Source organism: Rhipicephalus microplus, chromosome 1 (genome assembly GCF_043290135.1).
Source record: "Rhipicephalus microplus isolate Deutch F79 chromosome 1, USDA_Rmic, whole genome shotgun sequence".
Classification (NCBI taxonomy): domain Eukaryota; kingdom Metazoa; phylum Arthropoda; class Arachnida; order Ixodida; family Ixodidae; genus Rhipicephalus; species Rhipicephalus microplus.
The window spans coordinates 106,147,695-106,165,845 of NC_134700.1; the positions used below are offsets into that span (position 1 = coordinate 106,147,695).

The following is an 18,151-nucleotide window of genomic DNA, read 5'->3' on the forward strand; positions in this document are numbered from 1 at the left end:
TCTTTCAGCGTCTGATGTCACTGCAAGAAGTTGTAGAGAAAAGCAGCACACACAATCATATCTGTAGTTGCACACAACGAAAACGTATTATCCAAGGGACAGTGCTGTTAGGATCGTCACACACATGCGACGCGTTTCTAGGTATGTGTTTCGCTGAACATGAAAGAGATTGCGGCCTATAGTAAACAAAAAAAAACACACTAAAATTCTAATGTACGGAGCGCATACGCTAAATAAGTAAAACAGCACACAGAACGATGGTATTAGCATAATGACGGCGCTAGAGCCCGGGAAGTTGTGGGCTGGTTGAGTACCGGCGGTGGCGTATCCGTCACCGGGTAGGTGTCCGACATTGGAGTGATGGAATGGCAGCAGGCATCGTAGCGCAAGTGAGTGTCGTCACGTTCGATAGATGGTAGCTATCCTTTCTAGGCTGTTCCCAGGATCTCTTCAGTGCCAGGACATTGTGAAGCTCATTCTCTTGACCTTGGAACGAAATTTGGTTGAATGAACTGCACGCGTTGATTCCGGTTCCCCGACAGCAGCAGACCATCTAGCAGGTTTTGAGAGGCGCTGAACGTGAGGATCTTGCTGTCTCGACAATAGGTGCTGCGCAAGCACGAATTCCACGCGTCGGCATGAGTTGAGTAATCCTTCGGTTCAATCTGCCCAAATTTCCTGCTTGCTGGCTCTTCAATTTATAAGCTGCCACCACATAAGGTCTGCGTAGAAGGGAACTCGTTACCAATCCAAAACTTGCAGCAGCATTGTACAATTAAAGACGAATTACTTTTCGTTTGTAGACCATGTGTGTTGCAACCAATGAAGCATTGGTGGATGCAGGAAGACGATGGGTGCTCGGTTCGCTACCAACCCTTTTGGCCCAACTGACTCTCCGAAGCTGTGCCTCCATGGCGAACTGTGCAGAACAGCCTTGCAACGCTCCTGGTGCCCTCCCCATGCACCGAGGCTTGGAGCTCAAAACCTGCACCACAAATCTCGGTCCCTTCTAGAATAAGACTTATGCGGTAGGGAATACCTTAACCGGTAATTTCGGTAAAAGAGCGTGATGCCATGGTAGTTGAGGAGTCGATCTTTGGCATCTCGAAGCGAAGGCAGGCTGCTGTGGGCCCGGTTGACGAGCGCTCATACTTAGGTGTGAGCAGCCGCCTTGTTTGGGTGTCCACTGAGTGCAGGGACCCACAAGGGTGTGAAGGCGATCAGGTGGAGGAGATAATTCAAGCACTCTAGGAACCACAGAATATATTTTGAGTGGGGCGAACTTACAACTTGGAGTTTTTGAATCAAAGAAAACGTGTTCCTCGGAGGAGTGAACAATGGCTAAGGCAATTGCCGCCTTCTCTGCTCCCCAGGTTTCTGTCAAATTCGGAATGACTGGACTTGCAACTGTAGTGAAGAGGAATGCCCACTACTGCAGCGACATCGACACGTTGGCGCGAGGCACGAGCTAAGACTGCCTGGTTGCTGCTGTGACGCTGTCCGTATACTCGGCCGGCTCTTGCTGCTTCGGTACTGAAGCAGTTTGTGAAATCTATCTACAACCGCTTCTGCGAAGACGATGCTCTGCATATTCGGCCACGCTTACGTATGCTGCTCAAGAGTGAAGGGCCTTGGCTCCAACTTGCCATCTTGCTTCATTATGTTATGGATGAGTGAAAGTCTTGGGGGAGTGGCGAGATTATTATGTTGCTGCAAACAGCAATTGGAACTGGGTTCGTGGATGTGCTGTGACCAGGAACGTCGCTGATGCCAAGTCAGTACACGAGTACCTGATACAGTTTGGTAAGCGACAACTTTTGATACTGACTAGAGAGATGCGCCTGTACAACTTTTCCCGGAGTGTAGTGACATGCTAGTTGAAGTTTTTTATCCGTCTATGTTGATTTACAGAGATGGGGAGCAGATTTTTAATTAGTGCGAGTGAGTGTGTTTTGTTGATTGGTTGCCATTCGTAAGGCCCTGCCGATTGCTTCGAATACAGCAGGGAGGCCCCCTCAAAGAAGAGAATGAATATTTAGGATAAATTATATGGTTTGGCTGAAATGACGTAGGAGAAGTTCAAGAAAAATGCAGTGCGAGTAAAGATTGCATAGATCATGTGCTATAAACGAGATATTCATGTGTATATTCGTGGTGGCCGACAGGGAACTCGCATGCGAATATACAGCCTGATAGCTAGAAAGCTTGCAAGCTTGTAAAGGCTCCTGTACGGAAATGACATCAGGGGTGGGAGTAGACTGCTGTATGTAAAGTGAGACGTTGTCATTCATGATTTTTTTATTCCACTGCGATTCCATTCCCATATAAAGAATGACGGAAGGGAGAATATGGCAAGATTAGAAGAGAGAGCTATGTCTGCGAAGGCGCTCGAGAAGGGTGGAATTGTGGGAGAGTTTTCAAAAAACAGGATCAGAGCAACTAACATGTCTAGAATATTTTATGTCTTAGTGAAACGATCCGTAATTTATGTGCAGCCTAAATGAACCTTTTATTTGAGTTTATAGTGTTCTTTCTAAATATTTTACTCGTACATTTAAGATCGTCCGATGATTCTGCCTTGTCATCCTTTCATTTCTTGTGGTTGGGGGGGGGGCTGGGGGGATTCAAAATGAGTATCCGACTGGAACGCAATATCAAGCTCATTTATACAGGGGGAGAGGGATAGGGCTGAAGAGGACGCACGTGCGATGGTTGCAAGTGTAGTTAAACGTTTAAGCACCAGAGCCAACTGTAGCCTTACCTTTTGATAATCCGACTTCTGACTATGCCTGCTATTCTAGAATAACTATAAATAACGCATCGCAAAACACATTTAACCACTCATAACATTCCTTCATGACCGTGATCATGCGAGGCACAGTGTGTGGCTTGTGAAATAAACGCTGTGGTAAACCCAAGTCAGATGTGTGTCTAACCTCTTTAAGAAGCACGAAAAGGTAACCAATAATGGTTAAACGTTTCAGTGTCACGTCAGGTTGAACCAATGGACAAAGACCGGGGCTACACGTTCCAGCTCTCGCTGGTGCAGGTAAGTTGAGTGATCAGAGAACGCAATGTGATATCCTGATTATTGCTGCCAGCAACTAAATTATTCAAAATTTAATAATTTATTTCTACTAGCTTCCTAAAGTTGGCAGATATGTACTGAAAGAAATTTTCGGTAGTTGTGTTTGTACCGAGTTTCACTTGAAGCCTTTCTTCTAGCACGCCTATGGTTTCAGATATCCAACTTAAATGTTTAATTGTTATTCGAACTATAACGCATCTAAAAACGCTCAAGTCAGTGCAATGCTCCTTTATATATAGACGCACCTGAGTCAAGGAGACGATGCGAGAATGATTTGTCCTTTGTATTGCTACGAAAGGCAGGCCTTTTGAACGCTGTTTGAGGCATTGACGTCTTGATGGGTGATGTGTTTCCGTGCATGACAAAATAAGCTTATCTAGCAGCAGGAAATACGAATGAGCAAGGATAAACCTATTTCAGGTATTAATGGAGCAGATGTTGCTTTTGCTTGCAACAAAAGTTACGGTAACCAGACGCCACCAGTCACGCTATCTGCGTAGCAGAGGCAAGGACAACACATGCACGCTTCTCTAGTCATTATTATGCTCGTGCACTGGTGACTGGACTCTCTGCCCACACAATTATCTGACTATGGCACCTGCCACTATCGTTAGATTAATACGTGGGGTTCAACGTCCCAAAACCACCATATGATTATGAGAGACGCCGTAGTGGAGGGTTCCGGAAATTTCGACTACCTGGAGTTTTTGAACGTGCACCCAAGTCAGAGCACACGGGCCTACAACATTTCCGCCTCCATTGGAAATGCAGCCACGGCAGCCGGGATTCGGTCCCCTGAGCTGCGGGTCAGCATCCGAGTACCTTAGCCAATATACCGTCGCGGAGGGGCCACTATCGTTAGAGGTTACGCGGTTGCGTGTTACGACACTGGCCAAAAGGGTTCTTCAATTTTTATTTCGCCGACAGACAGGGCAAAGGTAAGTGTCATTATCTGTACCTACGCTTCCACACTATTCACAGACTAAACGCCGTACGTAACAGACGTATCACTTTAGCAAGGAACCTTGCGCTCAACCTCAATAACTTGCATGCGTAATCATGCGGATAACAATTAAACTTTAGAGCCGGATATCTTGGAGCGCAGGCGAGCTAGAAGAAAGCTTCCAAGCGAAACTGTGCACCAACATCATTGTTCACATTTTTTTTTTCAATACAAGCATGCAAACTTACTGAAGCCAGCTGAATTATTATATTTGAGGTAATAGTGCTGCGTACAGCAATAATTATCCCCTCACTTTGCGTCCCTGAGTCACCTAACCTATTTGCACTAGTGCTTTTCGCCTGCCTACTCGTGCCTTCCTGTGGGTATTTAAAAAAACGAAAACTGGAACCTTAACTTTGCACACCTGCAATACAGTTCACTCATTCTCGTTAGCCACAATGGAGCTGATCGGCAGCTTTTTCTGACCATGCTAAAACAGTTTTGCAAATACCCGTCAATGCAATTCATTTAAATCAAGTAACCTGTATGTGAAGTTTAAATCAAGCTAAACTTGAGCAGTAATAAAATAATACACAGCTCGAGACAATTTTCTTAGCTTTACCATTGTGATATTGAGTGCTACGAACAAGTTTTTTATATGCAGTGACCGAAAAATTCATTTTTCACGCAACTCCGGCCAATGTTACTGCAGTCTTATTGCATACTAAAGTACATCAATATGTTTTGATGGTGTGTAGCGGCAATTATAGGTTCTACAGAGGAATGTGCATGCTTTGAGTCACAATCAGTAGTTGTACATGCCCTCGTAGGTTCGACCAAAGTTATGTTCGTCGATGATCCAATGATTGCAATCCTGCTAAAAATGCCTTCGTACTACAGGCGATGCAACAGGTGGCAAGCATTCGAACGAATAGATAAGCAGCGCCACATCCCGTTCACGACTGCCAGCTGCGTGAATTCAGCCCATCAGTATAAAGACCGGGTGCCATCAACATCCGGCAAATAATACTTATATCCAGGTTCATCAAAAACGATGGCGTTGATTCAGGACTTCTTCCTAGCGTTTCTGAACGCCGTTTCAGTCGTAGTGTTGTTAAATTTACCAGACAAATCTGAATATGATGTAAAATTGAAAAGACAATATGACTATATCATCGGTGAGTACCACACTAAAGCCCATTCTTGCTGTTCCTTCAGTTGCAGAGCCTAGGCCAGCATGTCTAATATAATAGACACGATTGGAATTCACGCTTTGTCATATATTGCATTTATTACACTTCTACAGTGAAAACTGTTGTGAGACACAACATTGGTCATGAGCGACGCCGTATATGTCCACCGCCGCCACCACCGCCGCTGGTGTTTGTAACAGCTTTCGCACGAAATATGAGAAATGGCAAATGAAACTGCCAAGGACACAGTGGGACTAGAACCCGGGTCCGCTGCTTGCCAGCCCAGTATTCCACCAGTGAGCTACGGCGATGCTTGTGACTTCCTCGAAAATTTACCTTAGGCCTGCCTGACTCCGAGAAAGGAATCGCGTTAGTATGAATACTAAAGCGTTTTAGAACAGCCAATGGAACGACCAGGCGTCACGTAATACCAAATTTGGTATATCTGAAGCTAGCGAAATGGCGGCAAGTGCATCATGAGCACGGCGTGTAGTCATGTTCCTATATGACATGCATGCCAATATTATCGTGTTTGCATCAGTCATATCTCTTCGTTATTCATTCACGTCACGAAATATCAAATTGTTATATCTGAAGCTAGCGCAATGACGGCGAGCGCATCATGAGCGCATGGTGTGTAGTCATGAGTTACATGACATGCATGTGATGATTTCCGTGTTAGGGTCTGCCACTTATGTTCGTTACGCAGTCCTGTCATACCATCGCTGTTTTGCAATGTGTCATGTGAACAAAACCATCGCATGAGAAGGAAGACCGTGACATAGAAACCTTGAAATTTATGTCATACATACCATTATTTTTCATTTATGACTTGTCACTTACGCTCGCCATGCAGTCATGTTATGCCGCACGAACTTTTGTATAGAGCCCATTATCGAAACGGCCTGGAGAGCTAAATGTCGTAGGTGGCTAGATAGATAGATCGACCGACAGATACGCTGAATGCCGTCGAAGTTCGCTTAAAATTGTTTCGCTATAAAAAAAAACGCAATGGCATGGTACTGGTCACACAGAGCAGTGGAAGGTGCTCACTGGGCTGGGAGCACCTTCTTTGAAAAGATTCCATGGAGATATACTTTACACCGTACTCTTTCTAACTAATTTCATCAATTAAATATTGAAATATAAATAATCAGTGCACACATACCGCACGAACAAAACGTAAATACATGCTCACTTAGGAAACTAATGTAGTCTAGCTTTTTATATTTGTCATTGATGTAAATGTTTTCTTGCACAAAATTATATTATATTTTTAACAGTTTGTGTCCCTGAATATCTGTTCCATATGACTTTGAGTTCTTTTTTTTTCTTTTTTCCTCTTCATAACTCGTGTGCTATCACTGCCTACATTGTAAAGATGGCTACGGGCCTCTGTCACACTCTTTGAGTTTCAAGCGACTTTTACCGACAGTTTCCTCAATCTTTGATAAAAATAAAGAAGTTGCTATATTAAGGAATGCGAATCCCCATATGATATAGACATTTGATCATGCGCTTGTACCAAAGAGAAGTCTTCTACATCTTGTTCTTCATTTGCCATGATCGAAATGAATGAAATTGAGAGAAAGAACGCAGAAAGCTTTAAAAATAGAACAAGACAGAAAGCCAGTATAAAGATACAATCAAATAGAAACATTGAAGACTGCCCGACTGCACACCTTATTCAGACTTGGCATCATCACTGCCAAGCTGTCTTTATTTTCAATTCGAGTGTCAGGGTTTAGTTGATGTACTCAGTCCCATTTTCCGTATTGTTTTTAGGGGGGGGGGGATGACGCGTTTTGATGGTTAGCACTGGTTTGAGCATCAAAAGTGAGAACGAGAAATAAAGTGGAGACAAAGACGTCACGGTCTGTTTCATCTTCGTGTTGGCGATTATATAGAGAAGATTCACCTTATAATCGACAAATATCCTTGGATGGGTAGGAGTCATGTGCAGAAGAAAACAACAACAAATCACTATTGCAACGGACTAGTTGTTTAGAGCCAGAAAACTTTCGCTGCGTTGGCACTCACGCAGCGCTATGAAAGAAGCCTAATACTCGCTTCCAATGAGCGAGAATATGTTCACAATTTGCTGGTGGTGATGACCCAGCATGTATTTCTTGGTCACCGCAGTTGGCGCAGGCTCCGCAGGATGCGCTCTCGCCAACCGCCTGACAGCTGATGGCAGTTCCACCGTGTTGCTTCTCGAAGCCGGGGAACCGGAAGGAGCCGCCCTGCAGGTTCCTTTTTTCGCAGCGATCTTGCAGCGGAGTAGCGTAGACTGGGACTACACGAGTGAACCACAGCAGAATGCCAGTTTATCCGCGGAAAACCAGGTAAAGTTGCATTGAAATGAACTTTCGGGTCAAACTCATCCCAAAGAGACTGTGCGTATAGGCCGGGTTCTCACTCTAGCATTGTCTTTGGTCTTCTCTGTCTAGCTCTGCCTGTTTCTGGGGTGCTATAGTGCGTCCTGACAGGAGCGTGATTGTCGGACCGAAATACGTGCTGATATGGAAGTGGTAAAGATGTTACGAATAACGGATACGTATGGAGCCCTGGATTATGTCGCCATACCTACACAATGATATTCCTTGGAGTTTCTCCAATGATTTACTTGCACCTAGAAATAAATACATAAAAATATAACATACATGCACTTAGTGATAAACATTTTATATACGCAAAAGTCTAGCATAGTTTGCTACAAGTGCATGCAGTTTAGTAAGAGAATGTCTCATGGTTAAGACGCACTTGTTGTGAAGCAGGTATGCCGTGATAGGCAACCTGAATTCATGGCCCTTGCGGAGAAGCAGTGCACGTCTTGAGGCTTCAAATAAGCTCAAATGATCGTGCGTGAATTTCAAGGGAATGATTGTTTTGTCAGTTTGGCACCTATTATTTGTGCATTTTCGGCCCAGCCATTTTCTGGGAAGCTAGCCGCATCAACTCTGGAAATAATCATCGGGTAGCTGCTATAACTTGAAAAACGGAGAACAATAATTTGGTAAGTGTACTTAATCCAGGAAGGTTAATATTGCGGCAACTAAAGAAGAAGCTACTTACTGTAAGAGTGAACAGGAAGAAAGCTTGGACTATGATGCCCTTCTAGCGAGGTCGTCTTAACCGTCTGAAAAATGAACAGAGTGCTTGTCCTCCTTCGCAAAAGCAATCAATTTAAGGGCAGGATTTATTTCAGCCTCTGCATTGACGAATGAACTAATTGGTCACTCAAACAGCAATGCTATTGGCACCTCTTTGTGTTCATTTATAGAGTCGTGCTTACGAAAAGAAAGATCAAAGCATTCTGCAAGTACCTGCTTACACAAGCGGCAGGTAATTTTTCAGGAGCATCTTGAACGCACTGCAATTCACCATACTGAGAGGGCATTATAAAAATGTATTGAATAAATCTCAGAAAATGTCTATTTTAAATACGTCCGATTTGTTATAGAATATCTTAATAAATAAACACAGGCTGCACGGTGTTAAAGAGGTGTGGCGAACTTTTAAAACATCCCACAATACATTAGCTACTGTTATTTGAACCTAAAATTGGCAGCAGATGTCCAGCATGTGGTTACGTCATATATCACAAAGTGTTCATCCCATTTTCTCTAAGGAAATCAGCGTCTTGTCATGTAAGAAAAATTATAACATCTAACTTCGCTACCATAATGCACGCGCGTCATTGCAAGCAATAAATTGTCTTTCCTTATCTTATTGTGCCCTCATTACGCACATAATGCAGCAGCCGTCATTTCACTTTGCAAAGTTCATTGAGTATAAAAAAACAGCACGACATCACTAGATTTGTGCGACACAAAAGTGATGTGATTGAAAGGTACTTTGTAGAAGTTGCTAATTTTACTTTGCGCTCTGCATCTTCTTCGTGTGCATGAGGATTGGTACTGTAACGAAGACGTGTTTCGTGGGCCCGAATGATTGATGAATTTAAATCAAAAGGAGTGAATGCGATGTGGTCCTTTTTTAAAACTAGGGGGTGGGAATGATCGCCTTTGACTTGTATCGCAGTCCCTTGTCATGCAGCGAATTGCCTGTCCCTCTATTTTTTTTCTTCCTCTTCTTTTCTCCTCTCTCTCTCTCTTCCTAATGCTCAAATTTTCCTTCCTCCATAACCGGTGTAGGGCAGCCAATCAGCAGGTTAGCTTCCCTGCCTTCTTTTTTTCTTTCAAGCCTTCAGCGTAGTTTCTGGCGCAAGTCTTTCGACTTTCCTATAGGTCACTTTGCTCATGACAATTCGTCCCTTCATTCATCTTACTGTTACTGGAATTACCTTGTTGAAGACTATGTAGATTGCTTGCAGTGAGCGTGGTTTCTCGTAAAGTGGCCCTACAAAAATTTTCCAAGCAGCCTTGTCATGGATTCACCAAAGGAGCCTATTTTCTTACCGAAATCAGCCCGGCATATTTTTTTTAAAATACACTCAGTGCGAGTAGAGGTTCAAAGATTTGTCACACGCACCACCAGGATAACTTTTCTATAATTTAGTTTTATTCGAATGCATGAATTTTCAGTGTGATCACGCACACACGCATTACTAAGACGCGGCCTCCAGTGGCAGCATCGGAAACGACCGAGCACGCCATCCTCAATTTAGCCTATAGCTGATACGTAGCCAAGACGTGGTGATTTTTCAAGCCTGTAATGCCACTTTTCGATAGAAGAGAAAGCGATTTAGAGCTGACTATGAAACTTTTAATGTCAAAAAAAAAAAACAGGCAGGGTGCTGCGCTATATTATTTGGCACGAGTGTTCTCTGGAAGCCTTGACTTTACAGCAGCGTTTTCTTAACTTGCTCAACTAAAAAAAAGGCAGGATTGCGTGGAAAGCACAGCACAGTCACAGCGAAAGCATATAGAGCGCGTTTTTAGAGGTTTTTTGAAGCGCTCTTTAGGTAAATGCTACAAGCACACTTGCTGGGTACCGACTGCGCCATAAGTGTTCATCGTTTTTGCATAGTAGGCTGGCATTTGCTATGCTAAATCATTCTTCAAAGAAGCGTGGTGTCGGCTGAACACTTGTAACAAACTTTCTGGTGCATTCAGTGGCCGACGACGATAAACAACTACGCTTCAAGTAGGTATGCGCCACAGTGAATGGGCGATGAAGGACAAACTTTTGTAATGTGTTGAAGAATTCGATGACCTTCTCGTAACACGATTCGCATTTTGTCACGCCTGATTATTTCTTTCGTGTTCTAAATACTTTTATTACTCATATTACCGTGAGTCCTTTACCGATATCAGGCCTGCCTAAACCAGGTTTCAAAACGAATCCCAAGCACCGGCACCACTCAGCGGTAGAAAACTGGGCTGGGACGCAGTGGACCCCGGTTCAAATTTCTCCGTGTTACTATAAGTCTTGTTTATTTATTTATTTATTTATTTATTTATTCATACTGCAATCTCTATTACAGAGATTTTAGCAGGGTAGTTACAGATATAATTTTCACAATGTTGGCACTCAAGATTGCATAAACCAAACAAACAAACAAAAAAATAGAACAGCATGACGTAAACAATCAGGTCAAATTTGCTGCAAACAACTCTAAGGACGGCTCCATCACTTGGTTATTAGTTAATCCATTCCACTGAGTTACTGCACGAGGAAAAAAGGAATATTTGAAGCAGTTATTTCGGGACCGGAAAGGGGTTATTGTAAGTTGATGCCTTTGGCGGGTGGCGTACCCAGAAGAAAAGGAAATGATGTTGGAAACATCAAGCTTATAATGCCCTTTAATTATTTGGTAAAGAAATTGTAGTCGTATTAAACGATTTCTTTCGGTAACTGAAGGCTCATTGGCACGATGTAGGAGTTAAGTTATAGAGGTGCGTCCAAAGCTATTAAATATAAAGCGGACTGCCTTCTTCTGTACGTTTTCCAATTTAGTTATGTTAGCTTTAGTGAAGGGGTCCCAAACAATCACTCCATATTCTAACACTGGGCGAATGATAGTCCTGTACGCTAGAGTACGCACCGTGGAATTAGAATGTTTTAGAGCTCTTCGAAGGAAGAATAGTTTTCGGTTTGCGTTTGTAACTACGGAGTCAATATGTTTAGTCCAGCTAAGGTCATTGGTAATCCTAATGCCAAGATACTTAATGTTAGTTACCTCAGAAAGGGTGAAACTTGCGGTGGAATAATTAAATAGTAAGGGTTTTTTCTTGTGAGTTATTCGCATAAATACTGTTTTATCGAAGTTAATTGACATCTGCCATAAATTACACCACTTCACAATGTTATAACAGGCACTATTCAGAATGATTTGATCGGTTACATTGGATATTTCAGAATATATGACACAGTCATCTGCATACAACTTGATTTTTACAGGAACTTCATTCACAATATCATTGATAAAAATTAAAAACAAAAGGGGTCCAAGAACCGTACCCTGTGGGACGCCAGAGTCAACGGTTGCCTCTTCTGAACAGCATTCGTTAAAAACAACAAATTGTTTACGGTTTATAAGGTAGTCTGCTATCCATTTTATTAGGCGCGGATTTTTAAGTGTTTTCTCTAATTTAAAAAGTAATTTCTTGTGTGAGACTTTGTCAAACGCTTTTGAAAAGTCCATAAAAATGGCGTCAGTTTGTGTCCCATTGTTATTTGAAGTTGCGAAATCGTGAATCGTCTCGACAAGTTGCGTACAGGTTGAATAGCCTTTTCTGAATCCGTGCTGGTGTTTTGTTAAGATATTATGCTTACTAAGAAACTCAGATATATGCGTATGTATTATGTGTTCTATAAGTTTACAGGTAGTTGACGTTAATGAAATAGGACGATAATTTGAGATAAGTTGCTTTTCACCCGACTTATAAAGAGGCTTGATACTGGCGGCCCTCCAATCATCTGGTACTCGACCTTCGTGTAGCGATTTTGAAAATAAAACATACAGATATTTGGCGATCCACCCGGCATAACGCTTTAAAAATGCGTTTGGAATGCTATCCGGTCCGGGTGTTTTTTTAACATTGAGTTTAAGTAGCATATTTAGAATGCCATGCTCACTGATAACAACGTCAGGTATAGGTGGATAATCTGCATCGAATGAGGGAAGAACATTATTGTCAATGGTGAAAACCGATTTAAATTGTTCATTAAAGGCATTCGAAATAACCTTGCTATCATGCACATCAACGCCATCAATTACAAAAACATTACATTCAGTAGATGTAGGCTTAATGCTCCGCCAAAATCTCTCAGGACACGTTTTAATGAAGTTTGGTAATGATTCTCTCATAATACAGCTGTTTGTCAATATGGATTTGGTGTTTTAGTTTAGTTGCAATTTCTGAAACCTCTTCGTTTATACCAGCGATATTCCCAAGACTACGACGCTTTTTGAATCGTTTTAGCTTCCTTTTGAGATGCAACGTGTTCCGAGAAATCCAGGGGTTCCTTTCTTTCTTCTTTTTAACAACACATGGAACGAAGCGATCAATACATTCATTCACCAAATCTTTAAATGAGTCCCAGTGGCCTTGCACATCAGCAGTACTGATTAAAAACGAGTCGAAGTTGAGGGAGAGGAGATCTATAATTGATGTCGCGTCAGCTCGCAAAAAATTTCGAAAACATGACGTTTTTTGTTTCCGTGTCATAAAGCCATTTGCCAGGGTCAATAGTACAGCACTGTGGTCAGAAATACCGGGAACCACTTCACAGGTGGCCGAAGACTTAATACATCCACTAACAAAAAAGAGATCTAGTACTGACTTCGAACTTCCCTGCACCCTAGTGAAATCGTGAACAACTTGTAACAAATCAAAAGTAAAAGCAACGTCGAGCATTGCTTCTCCTATGATATCGTTATGCTTAGTAGTTGAAAGAGAGGTCCAATCTATATCTGGTAGGTTGAAATCTCCTGATAAAATTAGCCGACCTCCTGACTTTGCATGAGTGCACAGATATTTTTTGATTCATTGATGATTTCAATGGACGAGGTCGGGGGTCTGTATATGGAAGCTACAATATATTGAATATTATTGTGGTACATTTTGCAGAATAAGCCTTCCACTTGTGGAATATCTGGCATCCTAATTACTTTGAGACATTTCTTAAATACAACTGCAACGCCTCCTCCCTTACTTTCGCGATCTTTTCTTAACATACTATTACCAGGTGGAATTATTTCACTATCAAATATTGTACTATGCAACCATGTTTCTGTAAGTGTTATTAAGTCTGGATCATGAGTAAGAAGCAATAATTCTAATTCAGTTGCTTTGTTTACCACACTTCGGCAATTTACATTTAGGATTCTTAATGGCTCAGATACAGGATCCCGACGTCAGTTTCCCTTCTTCTTTTGAAGTTTAAAGCGCGATTTTTCGGTTTCATTCCCACCATACAGGGTGTCATCAATGCTCAATTTGTCGTATATTAGCTTAACCTTTGCGCCATTTCTCTTTTCTTCAGCCGCGCTCTTCCACAAATTTCTTCGTACTTCCCGTACCCTGTTAGAGAAGTCCTCAGAAATAGACATCGTAGTTCCCTTTAGCTTAAATGCGTTTTTTAATACAGAAGTCTTTTCCCGATGATCTAGAAATTTTATGATTACTGGACGTGGCTTATTTCCAACCTTACGGCCAAGCCTATGGCATCGTTCAATGGCGGATGTCGTTACCGCAAGGTTTTTCTGAAAACATTCTGTTACTTCATTCAGTAGTTCCTCGTTAGATTCTCTAGCAGGTTCTTCTATTCCATATATAATTAAGTTAATTCTGCGGGATCTGTTTTCGAGATCATCAACTTTCGATACAAGCATACAAATCTGTTCAGCGCGTTGTGACATAGCAATCTCGATACCTTGTACTTTACTTGTCAGGGTAGCTAAAGCAGATAACTGTGCTTCAACCCCTTCTATGCGCTGGGTTAAATCAGAAATTTTTTTCTCGATTCCAAGTTGAGAGCACGTTATGGCGTCAAGCGAGGCAGTAATTTGTGCCTGACCATTTAACAGTTCTGACAACATCTGCTCTGTAGGACCTGGGTTTGCCTCTACATCCCCGCATCTCAACAGATCTAGCGGCACAGAACAAACAGCAGAAATTACACCCCTTAAACGAAGTGGGCAGGGCAGCAGCACCAGAAATGGGTCATCACTACGAAAACACTGAACGCATGAATAATTACAAACCTGCAGCACGAAGCGAAAAAGGTTGAGCATCATGCCAGGAATGCTGCTGCCAAGCCCACTGGTGAAGTCCCGTTCCGCTGACGCTCTTATAGCCGGCGATTCTCTCACGTGAGGTGACGTCACCGAAGATAGCAACCATGTTGAGTCATTGGAGTGCAGCAGACACAATCCATCCAGGGCGAAGTTATCACCCTCCGAAGATGACACGCAGCCAAAGGCCACGAGTCTGTGCGCATGCGTCGTCTGCGAAGCGTAGTAGTGCGGCCATGAACAGGCTCTCAGCAGAACGGTGACAGCCTGCAGCACGAAGCAGGCCATGGTTTATTTGTGCGATAGTGGTTACATCAACGGCAGCGACAGCGGCAGCGGACAACTACGGCACTTCGCGTGACTCGAGTTTTGATCTCATACTTTCCCTGTAATAGTGTTGCAGGACCCTTTTGAACAACAATCGCGAATTGGAGCACGTGTCGGTTTGCGTATTCTCTTCATCCGCGTTCGTTTAGCGCCATACCTATTTTTCACATGTTTGGAGACCACTACACCATCACTATGCTGTATTAATTGGCGAGAGTACTTCTTGTCTCCAGTAAAACAAATCAATTTTCACGAATTTCAATCTCATAACCTTGTAACTAAATTAAAGTGCTGTAGAAACATACGACTAGGGAGTTCATTTGTGCCTTATTATTTTGCCAAGGCAAGTATAAGAAATAGTAAGTCACTACCGAAGCTCTACTTCAATAATGGCCGCTTTTTTCTGATTTATTAACCTAATCATAGAATAAAATAAATATTTTTCTAATCACAATGCCTATTAGGGAGAAAAATTATGATTCCTTAGTATGCAAGTGGCATACATAGCCGCACGTGACATACATAGCCGGAAAAGACACCGTTGGTCTAGTTTAGTTCTGCGTAGCTGCAACATGAAATTAGTGCATGAAAGATGGACCCAAAAATGGGACTGATAAGGAGAACCGCAACTGACAGTTGTTTATTACGAAAACAGAAACACCCAGCGAAAGATAAACACTCTATTGCGCATGAGCCAATATAATTGATGAAGGAGCATCAAAAATATTATTACGAAACCAAATATTCAAAAGTCATGCGAATTTTATTGTAATCTGAGAAAACCACGTCTAGTAAAGCCACGGTGACTGTGAGTCATTTATAATTGCGATGTAAATATTTGACTAGGTTGTGTAACACAGTCTATCTGTGTCTCCATGCGAACGCGTCACTGTGCGTTGCCTCCACCGCAGTTGTTGAAACGATGAAAAGTAGATCAAGTCGTAGCTGGGCATTGTCGTCACTCCCTCCCTCTTCGCAACAGCTGCCGGCTCATCACAACACACCTAGGTGGTTTTGCTTCTCCGCCTGCTCTCAAGACAGTTTCATCACGCTTCACCCTCTCCGTCTCCCGCAACACTCGACCAAACGTCGAGTGGAAACACTAGAGAGGATTAGAATAGCGCACCGCAATCTCTTGCGGTGTGGTCACTACCACTTCGCATCCTTCGTAACACGAGCCGTTATTCGCGCTTGTGGTCCGCCCTCAGAAAATGCAAATAGGGTGCGGTACGTGTGGCCCGCAAAGCGGTAGTTTCGAGGATATGACTTGTTTCCGTGCATTCGGTTTTGCGGCGGGGGGGGGGGGGGGGGCTCAGCTTTTTAGATTATTTCTTAGGGGAGGGTTGGGTGCTGGGGGGCAAATGCCATTCTAAATTTTTTATTGCGCCCACTACACCTGTAAGGCCACTAACAACTGTGAACATTATTATAAACCTCCCTAAACTTTCAGCTCAATATTCTGCATAAACGTTTACTCGAGTAAAGGCTTCACCGAGTTTCCCTTCAAACCATTTTTCCAGCACCCGCGTCAACACAAGTTTCAGCCGGTTCAACAGCGTGCGCACCGCTGCTGCTTCGCATCCCATCATGGTTACAGTCAGGGAGATGGTCCATATTTTTTTCACGAAAGTAGTGTCTAAATGTAACTGAGAAGTAAAACTCGTACCACTTCTCAAAATCATGGTGCCTTAGATTCATGGCTCACAACCGCATGCAGTCACACGCGCAACCAAATTTGGGTACTTATGTTGCCTCTTAGCTGTTGGGGCATACTAATCAACAGTTATCAGTCACGCCTCACCTGGCTTCTCTTCTTTGCTTCTGTTTTTCTCCCGCTTATGGCAATTTGTGAATCTATAAACCTCTAGTTGTGCAATTCTTTCGCAATAACATGTCTGTGTGTAATGTACAGTTCCACTATACATTAAGGTTTTTTTGAGTAAACGCAAGAACTGCACGAACAAAGAGTTCACTAGAACTATGTTTCTTTGCTGTTTTTTACCTATATATTAACATCGAATAGAGGCGAGCGCAGCGAGAGCAAGTTTGCGTACGTCCCACTTTACCAGGATGCAACAGTGTGGCTCTTGACGCGCACAAATACCGCGGCTCAAGCGAGCACCGAGTTGAGCAGAGTTCAGATGGAATGAAAGAAAGATGCGATGCCAGTGTAATTATCTGTTTACTGCAAAAAGCTCATGCTACAAGGCTGAAATGCTATTGATGTAAGCATGCCTGTAACGTAGCCTGAAGTGCGTGCGACCGAGGTGCAGCCAGCACAAGCGTACACGCCCTCAATTCTACGCACTCTATGCGGCGATGCAGCGAATGATGTCGCACTTCCAATTACACTGAATTGAGACGAGTGGCACCCACATGTAAAGGCTACTGTTTACACATAGCTGAGCAACAACCACTTATTCCTAGCCCCATTTTCAGCCTAGCTAATGATACCCTGCGGTAAATAGAAACCTTTCAGTTTACCTGATCACGTACTGCACGTAGTAAATATACTGCCGCTTCGCTCAGCACTCTGGCCCTATACGTGCCCACCAAAGATTGATGATTCGAGCCTGTGCCACTTCAGAAGCAACTGAAAACGTCGATAAGTTGATCTGGTTGGTAATGTAGAGGTGCTTGTTATCCCTGAAGCGATCAGAGTGTGATTTGTACACCATTGTACATCTGTGGTTTCGCTGCATACTTCATGTTGAGGAGACAGACACCGTGACAACCACTTAGCTGGAAACTGAAACTGGTGATTGTATATTGTTCATACAATAGACAGTCATAGCTTAGCGTTATCGTGATAGCATAGGTTAAAAGAATGGCGTTACCGTGCAGCAAACGTTCGTTGTGGGCAGCGTCTTATAGTTTAGCGGGATACAGTTTACGTGGTTTACGAACCCCAGCTTGGATGGTGGCGCCACCCATTAAAAATTTAATAAGTTAAGCGGTGAAAATCAAAAGAAAACGAGAGTGTTTGCCTATTCCACCGCGAGAATTATTGTTAGAAGTTTATTTTACTGATATTAAAAGTAAATAAATATGAGCCGCGCGCTAAAAAACGCGAAAACATTTATGTTGCCGATTTGTTTACATTAATGTTGTAGTTAGGCCTAGACGCGTTCAAAATGGGAAGCTATCTCAAAAACTACGCCAACGTATCCGTACTACTCGGTCATCGAAGCTAACTGAAGGCAAGCGAAGCCACTTGGAACAGTAGTTTGCTGCCAACAAGGTGAATCTTCCGACAACTATGCCAAAATCACTTCGAAGCGGGCGTCCGAGAGCGCCGCCATGTTTACGTACATTACACACGCCTAATATACGCTACCATGGTAACGTGAAATCTGAAAAACACCATGCGTACGGTAAGCAGTATGGGTCACGTA

The 18,151-nt window shown here is 42.9% G+C and overlaps 1 protein-coding gene across 2 annotated transcripts in view; it reads left to right on the forward strand.

Moving 5' to 3' along the window:
• The first annotated feature begins 5,046 nt into the window (after window positions 1-5,046).
• Window positions 5,047-18,151, forward strand: part of LOC119177919 (L-sorbose 1-dehydrogenase-like) — a 124,281-nt gene continuing 111,176 nt past the window's right edge. For both annotated transcript variants that reach the window (XM_075886870.1, XM_075886876.1), the window contains exons 1-2: window positions 5,047-5,209; window positions 7,367-7,569. In XM_075886870.1, the coding sequence (XP_075742985.1) occupies window positions 5,086-5,209; window positions 7,367-7,569 (327 nt within the window). In that variant the 5' untranslated portion in view covers window positions 5,047-5,085. The remainder of the gene's footprint in view (window positions 5,210-7,366; window positions 7,570-18,151) is intronic.